We start from the raw sequence: 15,145 nt of genomic DNA, 5'->3' as shown, positions 1-15,145 counted from the left end.
CGTCGTCAGATATTTGTTGTGTTATTACTGACAAAAATATCCGTCAGTATTTTTCCCACTCTACATCCGTCGCTAAATCCGTCGCTAAATCATAGTTACCGACGGCTATTTGTCCGTCGGTATTAGTCCGTCGGTAAATAGCAGATTTCTTGTAGTGAAAGATTAACATCACACACCAATTCTCATGAAAATGGGTTTGATCAAAACTGAAAATTGATTTTTGAAACCATGAAATGAATTTTAAATTGTAAGAAAGAAGAAGGCTATAAAATGCTGGAATGTAAAGAGCAATCAAGAAAAATACTGGAAAATAGAAAAAGAACATAGAAGAATCAATGCAAATGAACAAATTTTATTAAAAACATAAAAGAAAGAAAGTGCTTAGAATACAATCACTAAAAACTCCTTAAGACTCCTCCAACATTGTGGCATCGGACTTCAACTCTCCTTTTCACAAAAGTTATTCCAAAACTCACAAAATGCTACCTTTTTGCACACTTTGTTCTTAGTGCTATCTTCTATTTTTGATATTTTATGATATAATTAAATAAGATAATTATTTTATAACACCAAATAAAATATCTAAAGATATATTTGCTCCAAATTATCTTTTATCATAAATATTATTGAGTTAGCAAAGTCTTTTTATAGGAAAAGATAGAAAATACCGCAAGGTCCAATTTTTATTTCTCGTTCCCTTTTCCTGACTTAACCAAACTCAGTTTAACCAAATTTCTTCCCTTTTTAATGTTTTTCTTGCCTTCTTTATGCAATGGTTGACTTTTTATGGTTTTTCTTGACTTCTTGGATATTTAGTATTTTTGGCTTTATCTTTAAGGTGTTATGAAATTTTTATCAATTTACTCTTATACCTCCATGAGCTTAACTTTGTTCAGTTGCACTAACACACGTCAAAATATTTAAAGATTATTTATGTAACTAAAAAGTTATTTTTAATATATTTTTGTACGACATGCTCGATAAATTCAATTATAATAAATTTTAACTTAATTAATCTTTAAAGTATAAAAAAATTAATTAAAAAAATCATAATTAGAAGTTAAATAAGGACATAAATTTATACACCATCAAGGTGTCTATTTGTCACCCTAAAAGTAATTGTATCGCAATTTCTTTTAAACAATATGTTTTTGTTGCCACTATGATTAAAGTAATAATAGTGAAAAACATGATGCGGATTATGCTGAAAAAAAAAACTTATACCATAGAATAAGCAATATCAAAATCCAGACAGTGAAATATACCTAAAAATGATAAAATTGGTGAAATAATAAGCACTGTGCGACAAAATTTAAATTAAGCTTATAAATATTAAATAACCAAAATCATAAAACTTTTGTAAAAGAATTAAAGTTTGGTGAATATCGTGGAATAAAAATATTTTGAAATCATTAATTAATAGATGCATTGGCTTCAAGTATCCAATAAAAAGAAATTGGATAAGAATAACAGCAGAAGTAGAAGCTACATTAACTCTTATACAAAAATTTAATCACGGTATGGAGAAACTACGGAGCAGGTATAACTTAGGTCAACTGGGTGAATATTATTTCCTCCAAAAGATCATCAAAAATCAAGTCATCTATCTCAAGCCCCACACATTCAGAATCAAATTGAAGATTCATCCACCCATCATATTTTGACAGATCTTTGCTGACATAATAATCCAATGATATGTAACTATCAGATATTGTTGAGTTCAGATACCAGCTAATAAGCTTCCACACATCATAGAGCACATTATCTCCTGTTGGCAGTGGATGAACATGGGAGAGAGTAGACAAGGGTCTTGGATAATAGTTGTAAGATCTTCCAAAAATCTCCAACAACCCTTCATTTACTATATCAAACAGAAGCATGTGGTTACATTCTCCACCTTCGCCACTGTTACCAGAACAATGAGGATCAAGAAGCAAGCAACCCTCTAATTCTTCATATACTGCAGGACCAACTGGTTGGTTATCAGAATACCATATCCCTAGGGAATCCTGGTCAGTGAACCCTGAGAGGTCTAAAACCTTTGTCACATAATTAAATGCTGCTACATTACTTGGATCAATTTCAATACATGGAAATTCATAGTTCAAGCTCTGGTTTAGAGTTCCAATGTTCTGAAAATTCTCACCCTCCTCCGGGTGATTTTCTTCAGCCTCTTGCTGCTCTGACATATGATCCGATCCATCGTCTTGCCCTTGCTTTATTTCTGAGTTTACTTCTTCTGTATAACCTAAGCATTAGATGATCAATATTAGTACAAATATAAAATCAATAGCATTTATTGATTGAGTTTTGAAAAAGAATGACAAATTCAAAGCAACCCAGCTGAGGTTATCAGAAACATTACATTGAAGTGTGTTTCTTGTTACAGAATGTAAACAGTGAAGTATTTCATGAACCTAATGTAGATCCGTCTCTTAAGTTCCATTCGAGTTTGAAGTATACGATTTTATATCTAGACGACTAAAATATTTGAACATGAAATACAATAGCTACTCTGACTGTTATTCTGTACTCAGAATTGAAGTTTTAACTATGTTGACTTTTAATGAAAACTTTTAGCAGGTGATCAGTTATTTAGATAAAAATTTCAATTCTAATTGGACAACAACCATAACAAAACATCTACGAGATAACATCAAAGTTTTGTCCTTAAAACATTTGTGAAGATTGACTCTGGTGTAAATCTTGTCTGCGGGTTCCTTGTCCGTCTAACTGTACGAGATTGTCAAAAGTATAATAAGCAGCTTCTACCACATCTGATGAAGAGTTTTAGTATATTGTCTAGTCTCTTAGCGTTTGCTGAAAATTGGATCATTTGGAGAAATCATCAAAGTTACCTTCTTGTATAAATAGGGGCATTTCACTCGAGTTAGTTATAACGATACTGATGTATAAATAGGAACTTTGTATCATTAGTTGTGGTTAAGGCTTGAGGTGTACTTAAGTGAGAGCTTTTTATGAGAGAAATTGAGTTGCAATCTCATTATAGTGAATTTTGTTACCGACGCAAATTGAAACTTGTTAACACTTCAACTGAACCACATTATTTTTGTGTGATTCTTTCCTGTTCTTTGTCTTACGTTTACCTTCTACCCTTTACTTTTGTGGGTTTCTTTACTATATTGTTTGAGTGGTAGACGAATTTGCATCTATTTTTCTAAGGTGTAATTTCTTACGAACTGGTGCACTAAACGTGGAATCAATCATCATGACTTTCATTAATTAAGAGGTCGAAAAGATCGGTGGTTTGAATGATTTTGAATTGTAGTGAACCCAAGCTTGATTCAGCCATGGCAAAGAAGGACCAGAAAACGCTTACGACTCACAAGATGATTGTTCTTTGCCTCGAGGATAAGGTATTAAGGAAAGTCTCGAAGGAGAAGACTGCAAAGCTTGAGAGTTTGTACATGACGAAGTCCTTGTTGAATTGTCTATATCTGAAGCAAGTGTTGTACTCGTATAAGTAGAGAAAAAGCATATAGAGAATAGCTGTTTGAATTCAACAAGTTCACCCTTGATTTAGAAAGTATTCATGTTGAGATTGACGATTAAGATCATGCTTTGTTGTTGTTGTGTTCTTTGCCTAAGGGCATGATCTTTTCATGGAAACCTTTTCGTATGAGAAAGAGATTTTCTCTTGAGGAGGTTTGGGTTGCTTTGAGCTCGAAAGAGTTGAATGAGAACTTTGATGTTAAGACGTTTGGTGCTAGGGATGGAGGTAAAAGAAGGTCAAATTCAAAGATGCACAATGGTGGAAATGGATCACCTATAAGATGTTAACATTGAAAGAAGGATGGTCACACTAAAAGATTTTTTCATAAGAAAGAGAAGAAGGCTAACAACCTTGATAGATCATTGGATCTGGAAGACAGTCTAGTGTTGGTAGACCATCAACATCTAGTGGACCAGTTCTAGTTGGAAATGGTTATGAATCATAGAGGTCCTCATGGTGTTGATCAATACTGATGATTGAGAAAGTATAATGGAATCAGGATGTTCATTTAATATGAAACCTAACCATTTATAGTTCTAGGAGTTCCCAAAACTTAAAGTAGGTTTAGTTATCCGTGATGACAACAAGTCCTCTAAGATAACTAGAGTTGAGACCATCAGATTTTGTCTACATGATGGAACTGAAAGAGTTCTTGAGGAAGTTTTGTTTGCACCTTGCTGAAAGCCCCACCTAATATCTCTTGTTGAGCTTAAGAATAAGGGATGTCGTAGTGATGAAGGGTATGAGGAAGAATAGCTTGTATGCCTCGAAAGGCTTTGTAGTGTCTAGTTCAACATCTATTATTGAGTACTAGGGTTGTATACTTCCCTGTCACCTAGACGATTACTAGAGGAAGTTATAGATCCATACTTAGAAGACCAAGGATGATGCCTTCGAGAATTTTAATAGTTGGAAGCGTCTACTAGATAACCAAACCGGTAAGATAGGGGAAAGGTTCAAAATTGATAACGATCTTGAATCTGCTCAAAAAGTTTCAACACTTTTTACAAGGAAAATGGCATAACAAGGCACTGGATGATAGCACAAACTCTTGAGTATGGCCTAGCTAAGAGGTTCGGTAGGACCATCCTCGAAAAAGTGAGAACCATGTTATTGACTTTGGGATGAAGTTGCTGCTATTGTTGTCTATATGATCAATAAATGTCCCTCAATATACCTGGGCATGAAAACTCACTCCTAGAAAATTCTTAAATAACAATCAATTTTAGAGATAAAAAATAATTAGTCACTTTAATGACTAATTTATAAACTAAAAATTATTGGTCTCTAAATTAGTAATTATTATAAATAAAAAATTATAATTAGTGACCAAATAGACTCTAAATTGGTCATTAACATTAGCTACCAAGATTTTAGCTAAACACTCCACCTTTTTCCATTCTCCCTTTCAAGTAGTGTGTAGGTTCAAGCCCTTAAAACCTCTTGACCTCCTCCCTCTCCCATCCCATGAGACATAGACTTGCCATGATGCTATGGAGAAAGCCAAAATGGTCCAAGACTCGCATGCTCAAGTCAAGGCCAACATTGAGAGAAAGGTTGGCCAATGCATGAAACATGCTAATAAGGCAAGGAAAGAGGTTATCTATCAATCGAGTGATTGGGTATGACTTCACTTGAGGAAAGAGAGGTTCCCTACCCAAAGGAAGTCCAAACTCCACCCAAGAGGAGATGGTCCCTTCAAAGTGTTGAGGTGCCTATGAGCTAGATTTACCACCTAGTTATATACTTAGCCCTTCTTTTAATGTTGGTGGTATTTCTCCTTTTGATATAGGTGTTGCAAATTCGTGTCGAATTCTCCAAATGAGGGATGATGATTATGAGTCTAGGAATCCTCATAAGGATGGAGAGGCTCTTCCTAGAAGAATTACTAAAAGCATGACTAGTAAGGAGGCCCCATTCTTACTCATTTGCTTTTCTTTACTTTGCATTTCTCCTTGTGTTTAGACTTATGCTTTTGGCTTCTTTTGTTTGTGTATTTGTATGTTTGCTTTGGGCACCTTCTTGATTTGATGGAGACACCATTTGGAGGATAGAGTGTTGGGGCGCATGGCCCAAAGCAAGGAATCCTTTTAACAACCTCAGTTTGAGGACAACATTCTTATGTTTGGAGCAGAGGAGAACTTGGGCTTGGCCCATTGCATGGAATGCTTGGAGAGTAAGGGTGTTCCGCCTAGGTCATCCTATGTATCCCTAGATTAGCTTGCCCTACTTTTAGAATACATCTTTGCGTATTTGCTAAAAGGTCCCTTCCAAAGCCTATATAAGGGAACTCTCCACCATTTGTAAAGTGTTGAATAATTTTAATGGAGAGTCTATATTGATTAGTTGTGTGTTAGAGTATAGAGAGTGCCTTTTGAGTGTTCTTGAACTCTCTTGTCTCATCTTGAACCAAGGTTTAAGTGGCAGTAGCCACCACTCATCTTAGACTGGACCATCCCCAAGGGGTGTGCCACCATCCCCTTTTTCTTCCTCTCCCTTTCTTTCGATCTTTTGTTTCTTTTATTTCGTGTCTTTATGTTCTTATGATCTAATGTTCACGTCCTTTTTATTCTTTTTTCATTGTTTTTATGTTCATTTCAATTTCTTAATTGAATTATCTTCGCTTGAAAATGCACTTTCACATCTAGATAACTTTTTGATTATCTATGTTTTTTTAATTCTTTAGACGCCATTAACTTATAATCTTGAAAACATAAGAAGCACTCTTATCAATTTGTCGATGCTAATTTCTTACAACATTAGACTAGTTGTGCTCGCACACAAAATGCAAACATGAAGAAATAAGACGAAGGTAAAGTTAAAAGTTAGGGATGACAATATGAAATATTAAAGTATAAAACGACCAAAAATATACCTTCTGGAATGTCTATGTTCTCTAGATCAAATGAAACGTCAAGAAAGCTGGTATCAGAAGAGAAGGCTGAGTTTGCTTCCGCGGGGTAAGTATCTACTTCAGCTCCAATGTCTTGACCACGGTCTCTCAAGTTTTCTAAACATTCAATTCCCATGTTCGTTTCCTTTTCCTCAGCACTAAAATTTATTCCTGATTTTGAAGCACTCCTGACAAGCAGTTGTTTTTGGTCAGCATTCAAGCTGATTTCTTGATTTGTGTTATTAACCAGTGTAGGTGGAAAAATTTGACTTTTTGAGTCCTCGCTATGGTTAAACCTCTTATGGTCATGTTCAATGTCATTTGCACTTATGTTTCTATCTCCATGCACCTTCATTGAGTTTTTGGGAGATAAAAGGAAAGAAGACTCATCATTGTGGTGAAAGTAAGATTTCAAATTAGGCATTGAAAGAAACCTTTTGAAGGATTTTGGCGTCTTTAATGTAGAATTTTTCTCTTCTTCTTTCACTCTTGAGCTTTCAACTCTAGGATACTTGGCTTCACTATTAAAACAAGTATCGTACAACTGCGAATATCTTCCAATTGATTCTTTTAGAGAAGAATTCCTCATGGGTGGTCGTTGACGCTTGTTGAAGGACATAGAAGAGAGACGGTTCTCAAAACCACTTGTGGAACTTTCTTCACCTTCCCCATTGACTGTGGGGTCTTTGGACTTGTCATGAATCAACTTCTTCATATTTTTTGTAAGTCTCTTTCCCCGAGGAATTTTGTCAAGTATGGCATCCATGGTAATGCGACGCTTTTCGTTTCTTCCCTCTTCAATTAAGCGCTTCATCTTCTTTCTAAGATCCCTGAAGTGGCTAGTTCTCACATTGTGTGGAACCCGGGATGAAACTGGTGTCGATTTAAGATCTCTTTCACCTACTTGTTCGAAATTATGCGAAGAACCACATGGTATGAACTGTTTGTGAGAATCTTCTAAACGGTAACGTGTGGATTCATTTGGCATGCTTCTCTGAGTTTGTAAGTTCTTTTTTTCTGCAATTAACAGATCATCTATCATTTGGTCTATGAGTTGACCTGGATCAGAATCTTGCTTTCCAGATGATGAGGCAGATACAGGAAACGAAAGAGACCTGGCTCGTCTCACATTAGCTTTCAAAGATTGTTGATGGTGAGTGTGAAATGGCAGAGGAGAACCTGGATCCTGTATGTATTCTAATAGAAAGTTCTTGTTTGCGTTTATCACATCCAATGCATCAAGAAAGTCCTTGAAGAGGTGGGGTGAAGCATCAGTTGTGAGTATCTGGGCATTAAACGACTTCTCTTCCGGGCCATCTTGAATGGGAGAACTCAAGTGTTTATGATTATGAATCTTGCTTTGCTCCAAAGTGTCACTACAAAACATTGTACCACAATCTACGCATTTGTCACAGTTGGCAATTCGTTTATCAGAGAAAACTGGTGATAATGCATCCAGTGTGCCAGCTGCAAGATGGTTCTGAAAGGTTCTTAGAACTGGTTCAGGGTTCTCAACAGTTAGTAACAATTCACTAAGTGGGTCAACCTCCAAGTTATGAACGGAATCAGCATGAGGTAGTTGCAGTGTCTTTGCAGGGCAAGTTGAGCTTCTCTTGTGTCGACTTTTCCTTCTGTATATATCTTCATTGATAAGCGACCTAAATCGGGATTTGATAGAACTTTTGGATGGAGAAGGGGACTGTTCCAGCTTTTCTTCAACCTAGAAAACATGAAATTAGATTCGACTTTCACAATGTTACCTTTATATCAACACAAAAATAAGGATGTAATGGTCCAAAATGCAAGATGTAATGAACCAATAATGTTTGATAAGTCTCTAGCACCCAAAAGACAAGCAATAACACAAAGATACAGTGAAAGCAACCAACGTATTCTAGTTTACTTACATTAGATAACTCTGTATATGGAATACAATGGTCTGGCATAGAGTTAAGCCCAGAATCATCAGAAGTTCCTGGCCTTTCAACTCCTACAAAGTGAAAGAAATTGTTGCACATATGAAGTGGAAACAGAAACATTGCGACATGTCAACAAAAACTGTCAGAATAAACCAATGGTTCTATGTTTTTTGTGGTGTCATATGTTATAATCTGGTAAATTTTATCTTCCACTTTATGATAGTAAATATTTGGCTTTAAAGGGTAAAGTTGTGACTTACTTTCATCAGGTCTTCCACCACCATGCCTTCTTGTTGTAAGCCTTCTCTTCACCTGTCGCCAATGATGGTACTTTATAACATGAAGAATTCCCCAAACTCGTCCCGGGTGAGTATGATGGCTACTACTGGAATTTCTACTCGGCAACGCACACTCTTTCTCACGAATTCTCCTCCCCATAGCTACCCAGGTTCAGTGTGATAATCGATTTAGGAGATCAAGTGACACACACGTGATCCATGTCACAGAAGAGTATCAACAATTAACCTGTTTAACAAGTAATTCTAGAAGTTTAGTATTATCAACTTGTACAAACTATTACATTGGTGAATTTAGGGCTAGGTAGAAATTTAGAAAATAAATAAAACGTGTTTCAGGTGTATGACAACAATAAGACCCCAACATTGATTTGGATTGCATTATTGTGTTTAATGTTTATTCGATAGGAATTACTAGTGAATAATGTAGAGTTCAATAATGTTTAAAGAAAAAACATGAATAGGGAGAAGAACAAACCTTATCCACAACATGCTCAAATTTCCTGTCATGTGTCCAGAGAAATGTAACGAATTTGTAAGAATTGTTGAGATCGAAGAATTTCTGGATCACTGAGGAAAACGAAGAGAATCAATCAGAAAACTCAATTAGATCTATATTAGAATTTTATTTTACTTTTTTTTTTCCATATCATCACCGTCAACCTTCGTGTATGCATGCGTCTATGATCATAGAACAACCTTACCTCGATGTATCCATAACCAGGACCGAAAATATTGGCTTGTGCAATGATGAATATGTGTATTGATAGTGAAAAAGAAAGTGGCATGTATAAAAAAATGTTAATTCTGTAATTCTAGCCCCGACACGTGACAGATAAAATAAGTGGTGTAAAATTGATCTTAGAAATAAATAAAAAGAAAAAAAAAGAAAAGTGGTGTGAGAATTAAATGTTTGTGAATTACAGACAAGAAACAGATGGAGACTAGAGAAAGACAACCAAGGAAAACAATTTGAAATTTAAAACTTCAAATTCTGTATTGTTTGTCCATAATTCCATATTTATCAAATAGGAACATTTATGAAATAAATAGATATTAACTGTTGGAAGAATTAAAATTAATTACTTTATTTATTACTATTTAATGAAAATTCTTTGATTGGAGGTATGGTATAGGAATGGCAACAGGACGGAACGGGGACGAGTCTTGCTATCATATACCTATTTCCGTAGAAAAAATTCATCTTCATCCCTATATCCAAACTCAATAGGTATCAAACTTTTGTCTCATCCTCATTCCCACGGGTAATGGGTATAATCTCGTACTCATACCCGTACCGTTTTACTACTTCAATATTAATTTTAATTAATTTTTATAAAATAATAAAAATTACGGCAAAGGAAACATTATATTATCAAATATTCAATATTAGGAGGACGATTGTAGATTCGATATCAAATATTTTTAAATAAATTATAATTGTTTATGTTTTAGATTAGAATACCAAATAAAATTTCATGAGAACCAAAACATTTATTAAATTTGCAAACATTAATGAAACCTAGTTGATAAAATTTAAAAATATTTTTAAAAAAATATGAAATAAAAAAAATATTCAAATTAAAATATATTTTAAATGTTTGTTTACTTCAATTTTTTAAATATTAATGAATCTCTTTTTTATACACTAATAAAAGTTATAATACATCACTTGATCAAAATGACGCAAATAACAAATAATAAACATAATAATAAAATTTTGACTTAGATCTTGTATCTTTTGAACTCCAATAGATGTTGAATGGTGATAAAAAATATTCACGAAAATTACACTAAATTTTTATATTGTAGTAAATAAAAGTTATTTATACAATTATAGTGAAAAGATTACAGTATGATTGATAATGAGTTAGAAAAAAAAATTAGATAAAATATATCGAAATAGTATTCTACATGATGAAAATAAACAATAATAAAAATATTAACAAATTAACAAATGTGTGTTAGAAACAATTTCCGAGACTATTGAAAGAAATCTCAGGAAAACAAATCTATAATTAAGAGTATGATAAAATGAAAAATACCTTAGAGATCTAAGAAAATTTTCAAAATATCAACATATATATTCAATGGTTGAGAAATAACGAAAATTATTTTAGCGAAACAAAAAAGTTCTTCAATGAAACAAAAATTATTAATAATAAGTAAAGATATTTTTTTATACGTATTAAATAAAAGGTTTATGTTATTAAACACTTAAATTGAGAGTATTAAATATTCTCACGTGAAAAAAAAAATATACAATAAATAAAAATATTAAAAAATAATAGAAATATTCAAATGTGAGACATAAGTTTTTTTTAATTGACATACATTATTTTAACATAATTACATAAATGTTATAATAAGATGAAAATATATTAGAGATGCGAATGAGTTTCAGGACAAACCAAATAATTAGAATAAATAAAAAATAGAAAGTATATATATATATATATAGTTACTTAATTAATTGTGAATATTCTAATAATTTAAACGGGATGAAGATATGGCGGGGACGGGTATTATGGCTGGGATATGTACATCCTCATACCCATACCCAGTCAATGCGGAGATTTCCCATCAAAACGGATACGGGTTCGGACAATACCTACGGAGATAAGTTTATTTACCATCTCTAGTCGGGTAACATTTCTGTGTTTTTCAACACAAACATATTTTAGAAGGAAATAATTCACTTATAAAAGCAGTGTGATATCCATGCTTTCCGTGAATTTATTTAAACATGCGAAATATAATTTTAATATGTAAATTAATGTTAAGAAATGAAACTTTTATTAATTCATTTATAATTTATTAAGAATTCTATGTTTATTTCAATGTATAGAAAAAAAAACCTCAAAACCACTACTATAAAAATAGTAAACACTATTTTTATAAAATTCAATTTCTATGTTTATTTCAATGTTTTCAAAACAAATGCAAACTAATTGTTTTTCTATAATCTTTCAAATTAATATAATAGTTTATTTCAAATAATTGATATATATATATATATATATATATATATATATATATATATATATATAGCCAGGATCTTTTCATAACTTTCACTTTTAGTTTTAAAAGAAACATTCTTTTTTAAATTTGTAATGAAGCTCTCTAATTCCCTACTATTATTTTTTGGTTTGGCTCATTTAATAAAGTTTTAATTTATTATAACTATTTGATTGACATTTCAAAAGTGGGACAAACTAATCAACAAAGAGAGAGTAAGTTGTGGCTCTTTCCACTTGCTTCGGTACGAAAAGGTGGCAAAATATAAATAAGAGCAACAAAGTTGTCATAACAACTTCACTGAGTAAGTATCATGCATCACCCCACTTATCCTAACATCTCTTAATTTCTTCCTCTATATATGTTATCTTCAATCATCAACACATCTGCATCATCCTCTCTCGTGTATCCTATCCTTGGAGCATCACCAAAGCCAAAAATGTCAACCACCATCGATATCCCAGAATCAAGTAAAGTAGTTAAAGGAAAAGGTGTGGTTGCGGCACCACTGAGACCAGGAGGATGGAAAAAAGGGGTAGCCATAATGGATTTCATTCTAAGGTTAGGTGCCATAGCTGCTGCTCTTGGTGCTGCTGCCACCATGGGAACAAGTGATCAGACACTACCTTTCTTCACTCAGTTCTTTCAGTTTGAGGCTAGTTATGATAGCTTCACTACTTTTCAGTATGTCATCATCTTCAAAACTCTATTATTTTCTGTGCCTTTTCGTGGCATCTATATATATGTTAAATCACTGAAATCAGAAATTCTAACCAATGCGTAACACAATGCAGGTTCTTTGTTATTACTATGGCTTTAGTGGGTGGCTACCTGGTGCTGTCTCTTCCTTTCTCCGTTGTTGCAATTATTCGCCCCCATGCTGTTGGACCAAGGCTTTTCCTCATTATCTTGGACACTGTAAGCTCTTTAAAATATTTTTTTCCTTCGTATATAATTTCATTTAACATTAGTATATACATTGAAAGTTTATACGTGAACCTTATTTTAAAAGTCAATTTTGTAAGATTAAGTTAATCTTTAAAGTTCATTTCTTAAAAATATGAATTGCAGGTGTTTCTGACTCTAGCTACTGCTAGTGCTGCTTCAGCTGCTGCCGTGGTTTACTTAGCACACAATGGTGATCAGGACACGAACTGGTTAGCCATATGCAACCAATTTGGAGACTTTTGTGCGCAGACCAGTTCAGCTGTGGTCTCATCGTTCGTTGCCGTTGTTGTCTTCGTGTTGTTGATTGTCATGTCTGCTTTGGCTATTGGGAAGCCTTGAAAATTAACGTATATATATAAATATTTTGCATGTTCTATTTGTTTCCTAAGTCTTAATGCCTCGGCTTGTTTTAATTTCCTTCAAGTGTATGATGTGCCAATTCATTTGTATACATTTGGTCATTCTAATATATATATGCACGTTTCAAGTTTCAGCCGGTGTGTTTTACTTTGCACTGATCATTCTTTACTTAACTTTCTCTTGCGCAACTTTCCTCAGTGACAAGACCTGTGCCACTATTTTTCTTGTTGTGATCCATATGTTGAAGTTAGAATAATAGTGACACGATGCAAGATTTAATTATAGGTAGTATATGTTATATATCTGATAAGGAAAATTGTAATTTTCATATCTCACACAAAGAAAAGTACACTACTCAGTGAAAAAATATTATATTTAATAACAACGTTAAAATTATATATTTTAACAATTAAAAGCTGTCATAAATAAAATTTTCTCATACACACACGTTAGTGCATTTAAGAGTTTTTACATCGCAGTATATGTCTCAGTTCTTGCGCACCCGTTACATATAAACGCGCGGTGACATTTTTGTAATTAAAGTCAATTTTTATGTCTCAGTTGCTATTCTAACTGAGGCATATAGCTTAAAAAATTTTGACAATTCCCGCTTTTCCGGAATTTGAAATTTTTTACATGCTTTTATACCTCGAGTATCGCTGAACCGAGGTCTAATAGCTTTTCTACTTCAGGTGCTTTTTACCCGATGCAATTAAGTTGCAGTTTTTTAATTTTATTTTTATTTCACTGAAGGAGTATGCCTTGGTTCTTTTATAACCAAGGCAGTAGATGACTTATGCATCGATTCTCTTGCCAACCGAGGCATATGAGCAAGTCAATATGCCTCGGTTTCGAATTAACCGAGGCAGTATCGCTTCGTAGGGTTAAAAAAACCCAAATCTTTTCACACCTCAGCAGCAAATGTTCTGCACTTTTTCTTCTTCTTCGAGCGTCCCGCACACCTGGTCCACTCTTCCACTACGCGTCAGCCCTTCGTGCCACCTGCACCGCCATTGCACCGTCAAGGAGGTTTCCAGCGCCACTACATCTTCTTCTTCTTCAACCAACCATCATCGTTGTTTCGCTGCGGCGTTCGTTCTGCTTACGCTGTCAAGGGGTCGCTGCACTGCCATTGCACCGTCGAGGAGCCGCTACATCTTCTTCTTCTTCGACTTATGCAGAAAGTTGGTTTGCTTTATCTGGATGCTCATCTTCATTTACACAAAGTATCGACCCAATTCTGTGAAATGCAGAGTCCAGATATAAATTGTAAAGTAATTTCAAGAAAATATTCAAAAATCCTAAAAATAAACTTAAGTTTCAATAGGGATAACACATAACTCATTTACAATAAAAAATCAATTAAAACAATGAATGTTAACAACTACACACAAGGGAAGCTAGTATATTATATTTTGCATACCTATATTACTTTACATTTTTTGTCTTCAACTTCAATTTGACAAATTTATTCATACTTCTAATATGGAGTATAACCAAGCTTTAGGCTGTGTTCACTTGAGGGAAAGTATGTGAAAGAGAGAGTGAGTGGATGGGTTTGAGTGGATTTAAGAGTGAATTATGTGTTATTTTTTTAAAGGGATTTAGAGGTGATTGTAAGTAAATTTAGAAGTAATTTTTTGTAAAAATTTGTGAGAGATTTGATTGATGTAATAGATTAAAAAATATGTTTTAATAGAAGTATCAGTAAGATTACTATTTTGCCCTTCATTTAATAAGTAGTATAAATTGATATTTGTATGAATAAATCTATTTTCATAATTTTTTTAACCACTAAAATTGAAACAAAAAATTATCAAAGAAATTTTTTTTTAACCCATATCCATTCCATGACATGGAGATCGGATCTCTCCCAACTAAACCCCCCACATATCTGTTCCATTACAATAGGGATCAGATCTTTCACAAATAAGCCCCCACAGATCTTCCATTACATACCATGCTACCTTACCAACATGCACGTGAAAAAAGAAGGTAAAATTAACATTAACTAAGTGAATCCACTCAAATCACTGCATATTAGACGAGATTTTAATCTTACTACCACTAGTACAAATTTTGCTTTTTACCTTGCCTTATATGCCTCGGTTGGTCAGGAACCGAAGCATATAATGGCGCGGTGGCATTTTTGCAATTTCAGGCAACTTTTATGCCTCGATTCAGCGAAAACCCGAAG

At 33.7% G+C, this 15,145-nt stretch overlaps 2 protein-coding genes across 2 annotated transcripts; one reads left to right on the top strand and one right to left on the bottom strand.

Annotated features, from left to right (window-relative positions):
• Nucleotides 1-1,532: 1,532 nt before the first annotated feature.
• Nucleotides 1,533-8,764, bottom strand: LOC114191161. Its single transcript, XM_028080343.1, has 4 exons — nt 8,587-8,764; nt 8,315-8,397; nt 6,390-8,127; nt 1,533-2,248 (listed from the first exon to the last, which is right to left on the bottom strand). Exons 1-4 carry the CDS (start codon nt 8,762-8,764, stop codon nt 1,548-1,550), a joined length of 2,700 nt encoding a protein of 899 aa, XP_027936144.1. The 3' UTR covers nt 1,533-1,547.
• A 3,254-nt stretch (nt 8,765-12,018) lies between these two features.
• Nucleotides 12,019-13,081, top strand: LOC114192338 (casparian strip membrane protein 2). The gene is made up of 3 exons (XM_028082032.1): nt 12,019-12,324; nt 12,435-12,558; nt 12,712-13,081. The coding sequence occupies exons 1-3, from the start codon at nt 12,080-12,082 to the stop codon at nt 12,925-12,927; spliced, it is 585 nt and encodes a 194-aa protein (XP_027937833.1). The 5' UTR covers nt 12,019-12,079; the 3' UTR covers nt 12,928-13,081.
• Nucleotides 13,082-15,145: the final 2,064 nt, after the last annotated feature.

This window comes from Vigna unguiculata, chromosome 7, assembly GCF_004118075.2.
Source record: "Vigna unguiculata cultivar IT97K-499-35 chromosome 7, ASM411807v1, whole genome shotgun sequence".
NCBI classification, from domain to species: domain Eukaryota; kingdom Viridiplantae; phylum Streptophyta; class Magnoliopsida; order Fabales; family Fabaceae; genus Vigna; species Vigna unguiculata.
This window is presented reverse-complemented; position numbering and strand designations above follow the sequence as displayed.

Coding starts and splice junctions, on each gene's coding strand:
- LOC114191161 (XM_028080343.1), bottom strand. CDS start 8,764: ATGGGGAGGAGAATTCGTGAGAAAGAGTGTGCGTTGCCGAGTAGAAAT. Junction 8,128..8,314: donor CATATACAGAGTTATCTAAT/GTAAGTAAACTA, acceptor CATGTTTTCTAG/GTTGAAGAAAAGCTGGAACA. Junction 2,249..6,389: donor GAACATAGACATTCCAGAAG/GTATATTTTTGG, acceptor TCTAATGCTTAG/GTTATACAGAAGAAGTAAAC.
- LOC114192338 (XM_028082032.1), top strand. CDS start 12,080: ATGTCAACCACCATCGATATCCCAGAATCAAGTAAAGTAGTTAAAGGA. Junction 12,325..12,434: donor GATAGCTTCACTACTTTTCA/GTATGTCATCAT, acceptor AACACAATGCAG/GTTCTTTGTTATTACTATGG. Junction 12,559..12,711: donor TCCTCATTATCTTGGACACT/GTAAGCTCTTTA, acceptor TATGAATTGCAG/GTGTTTCTGACTCTAGCTAC.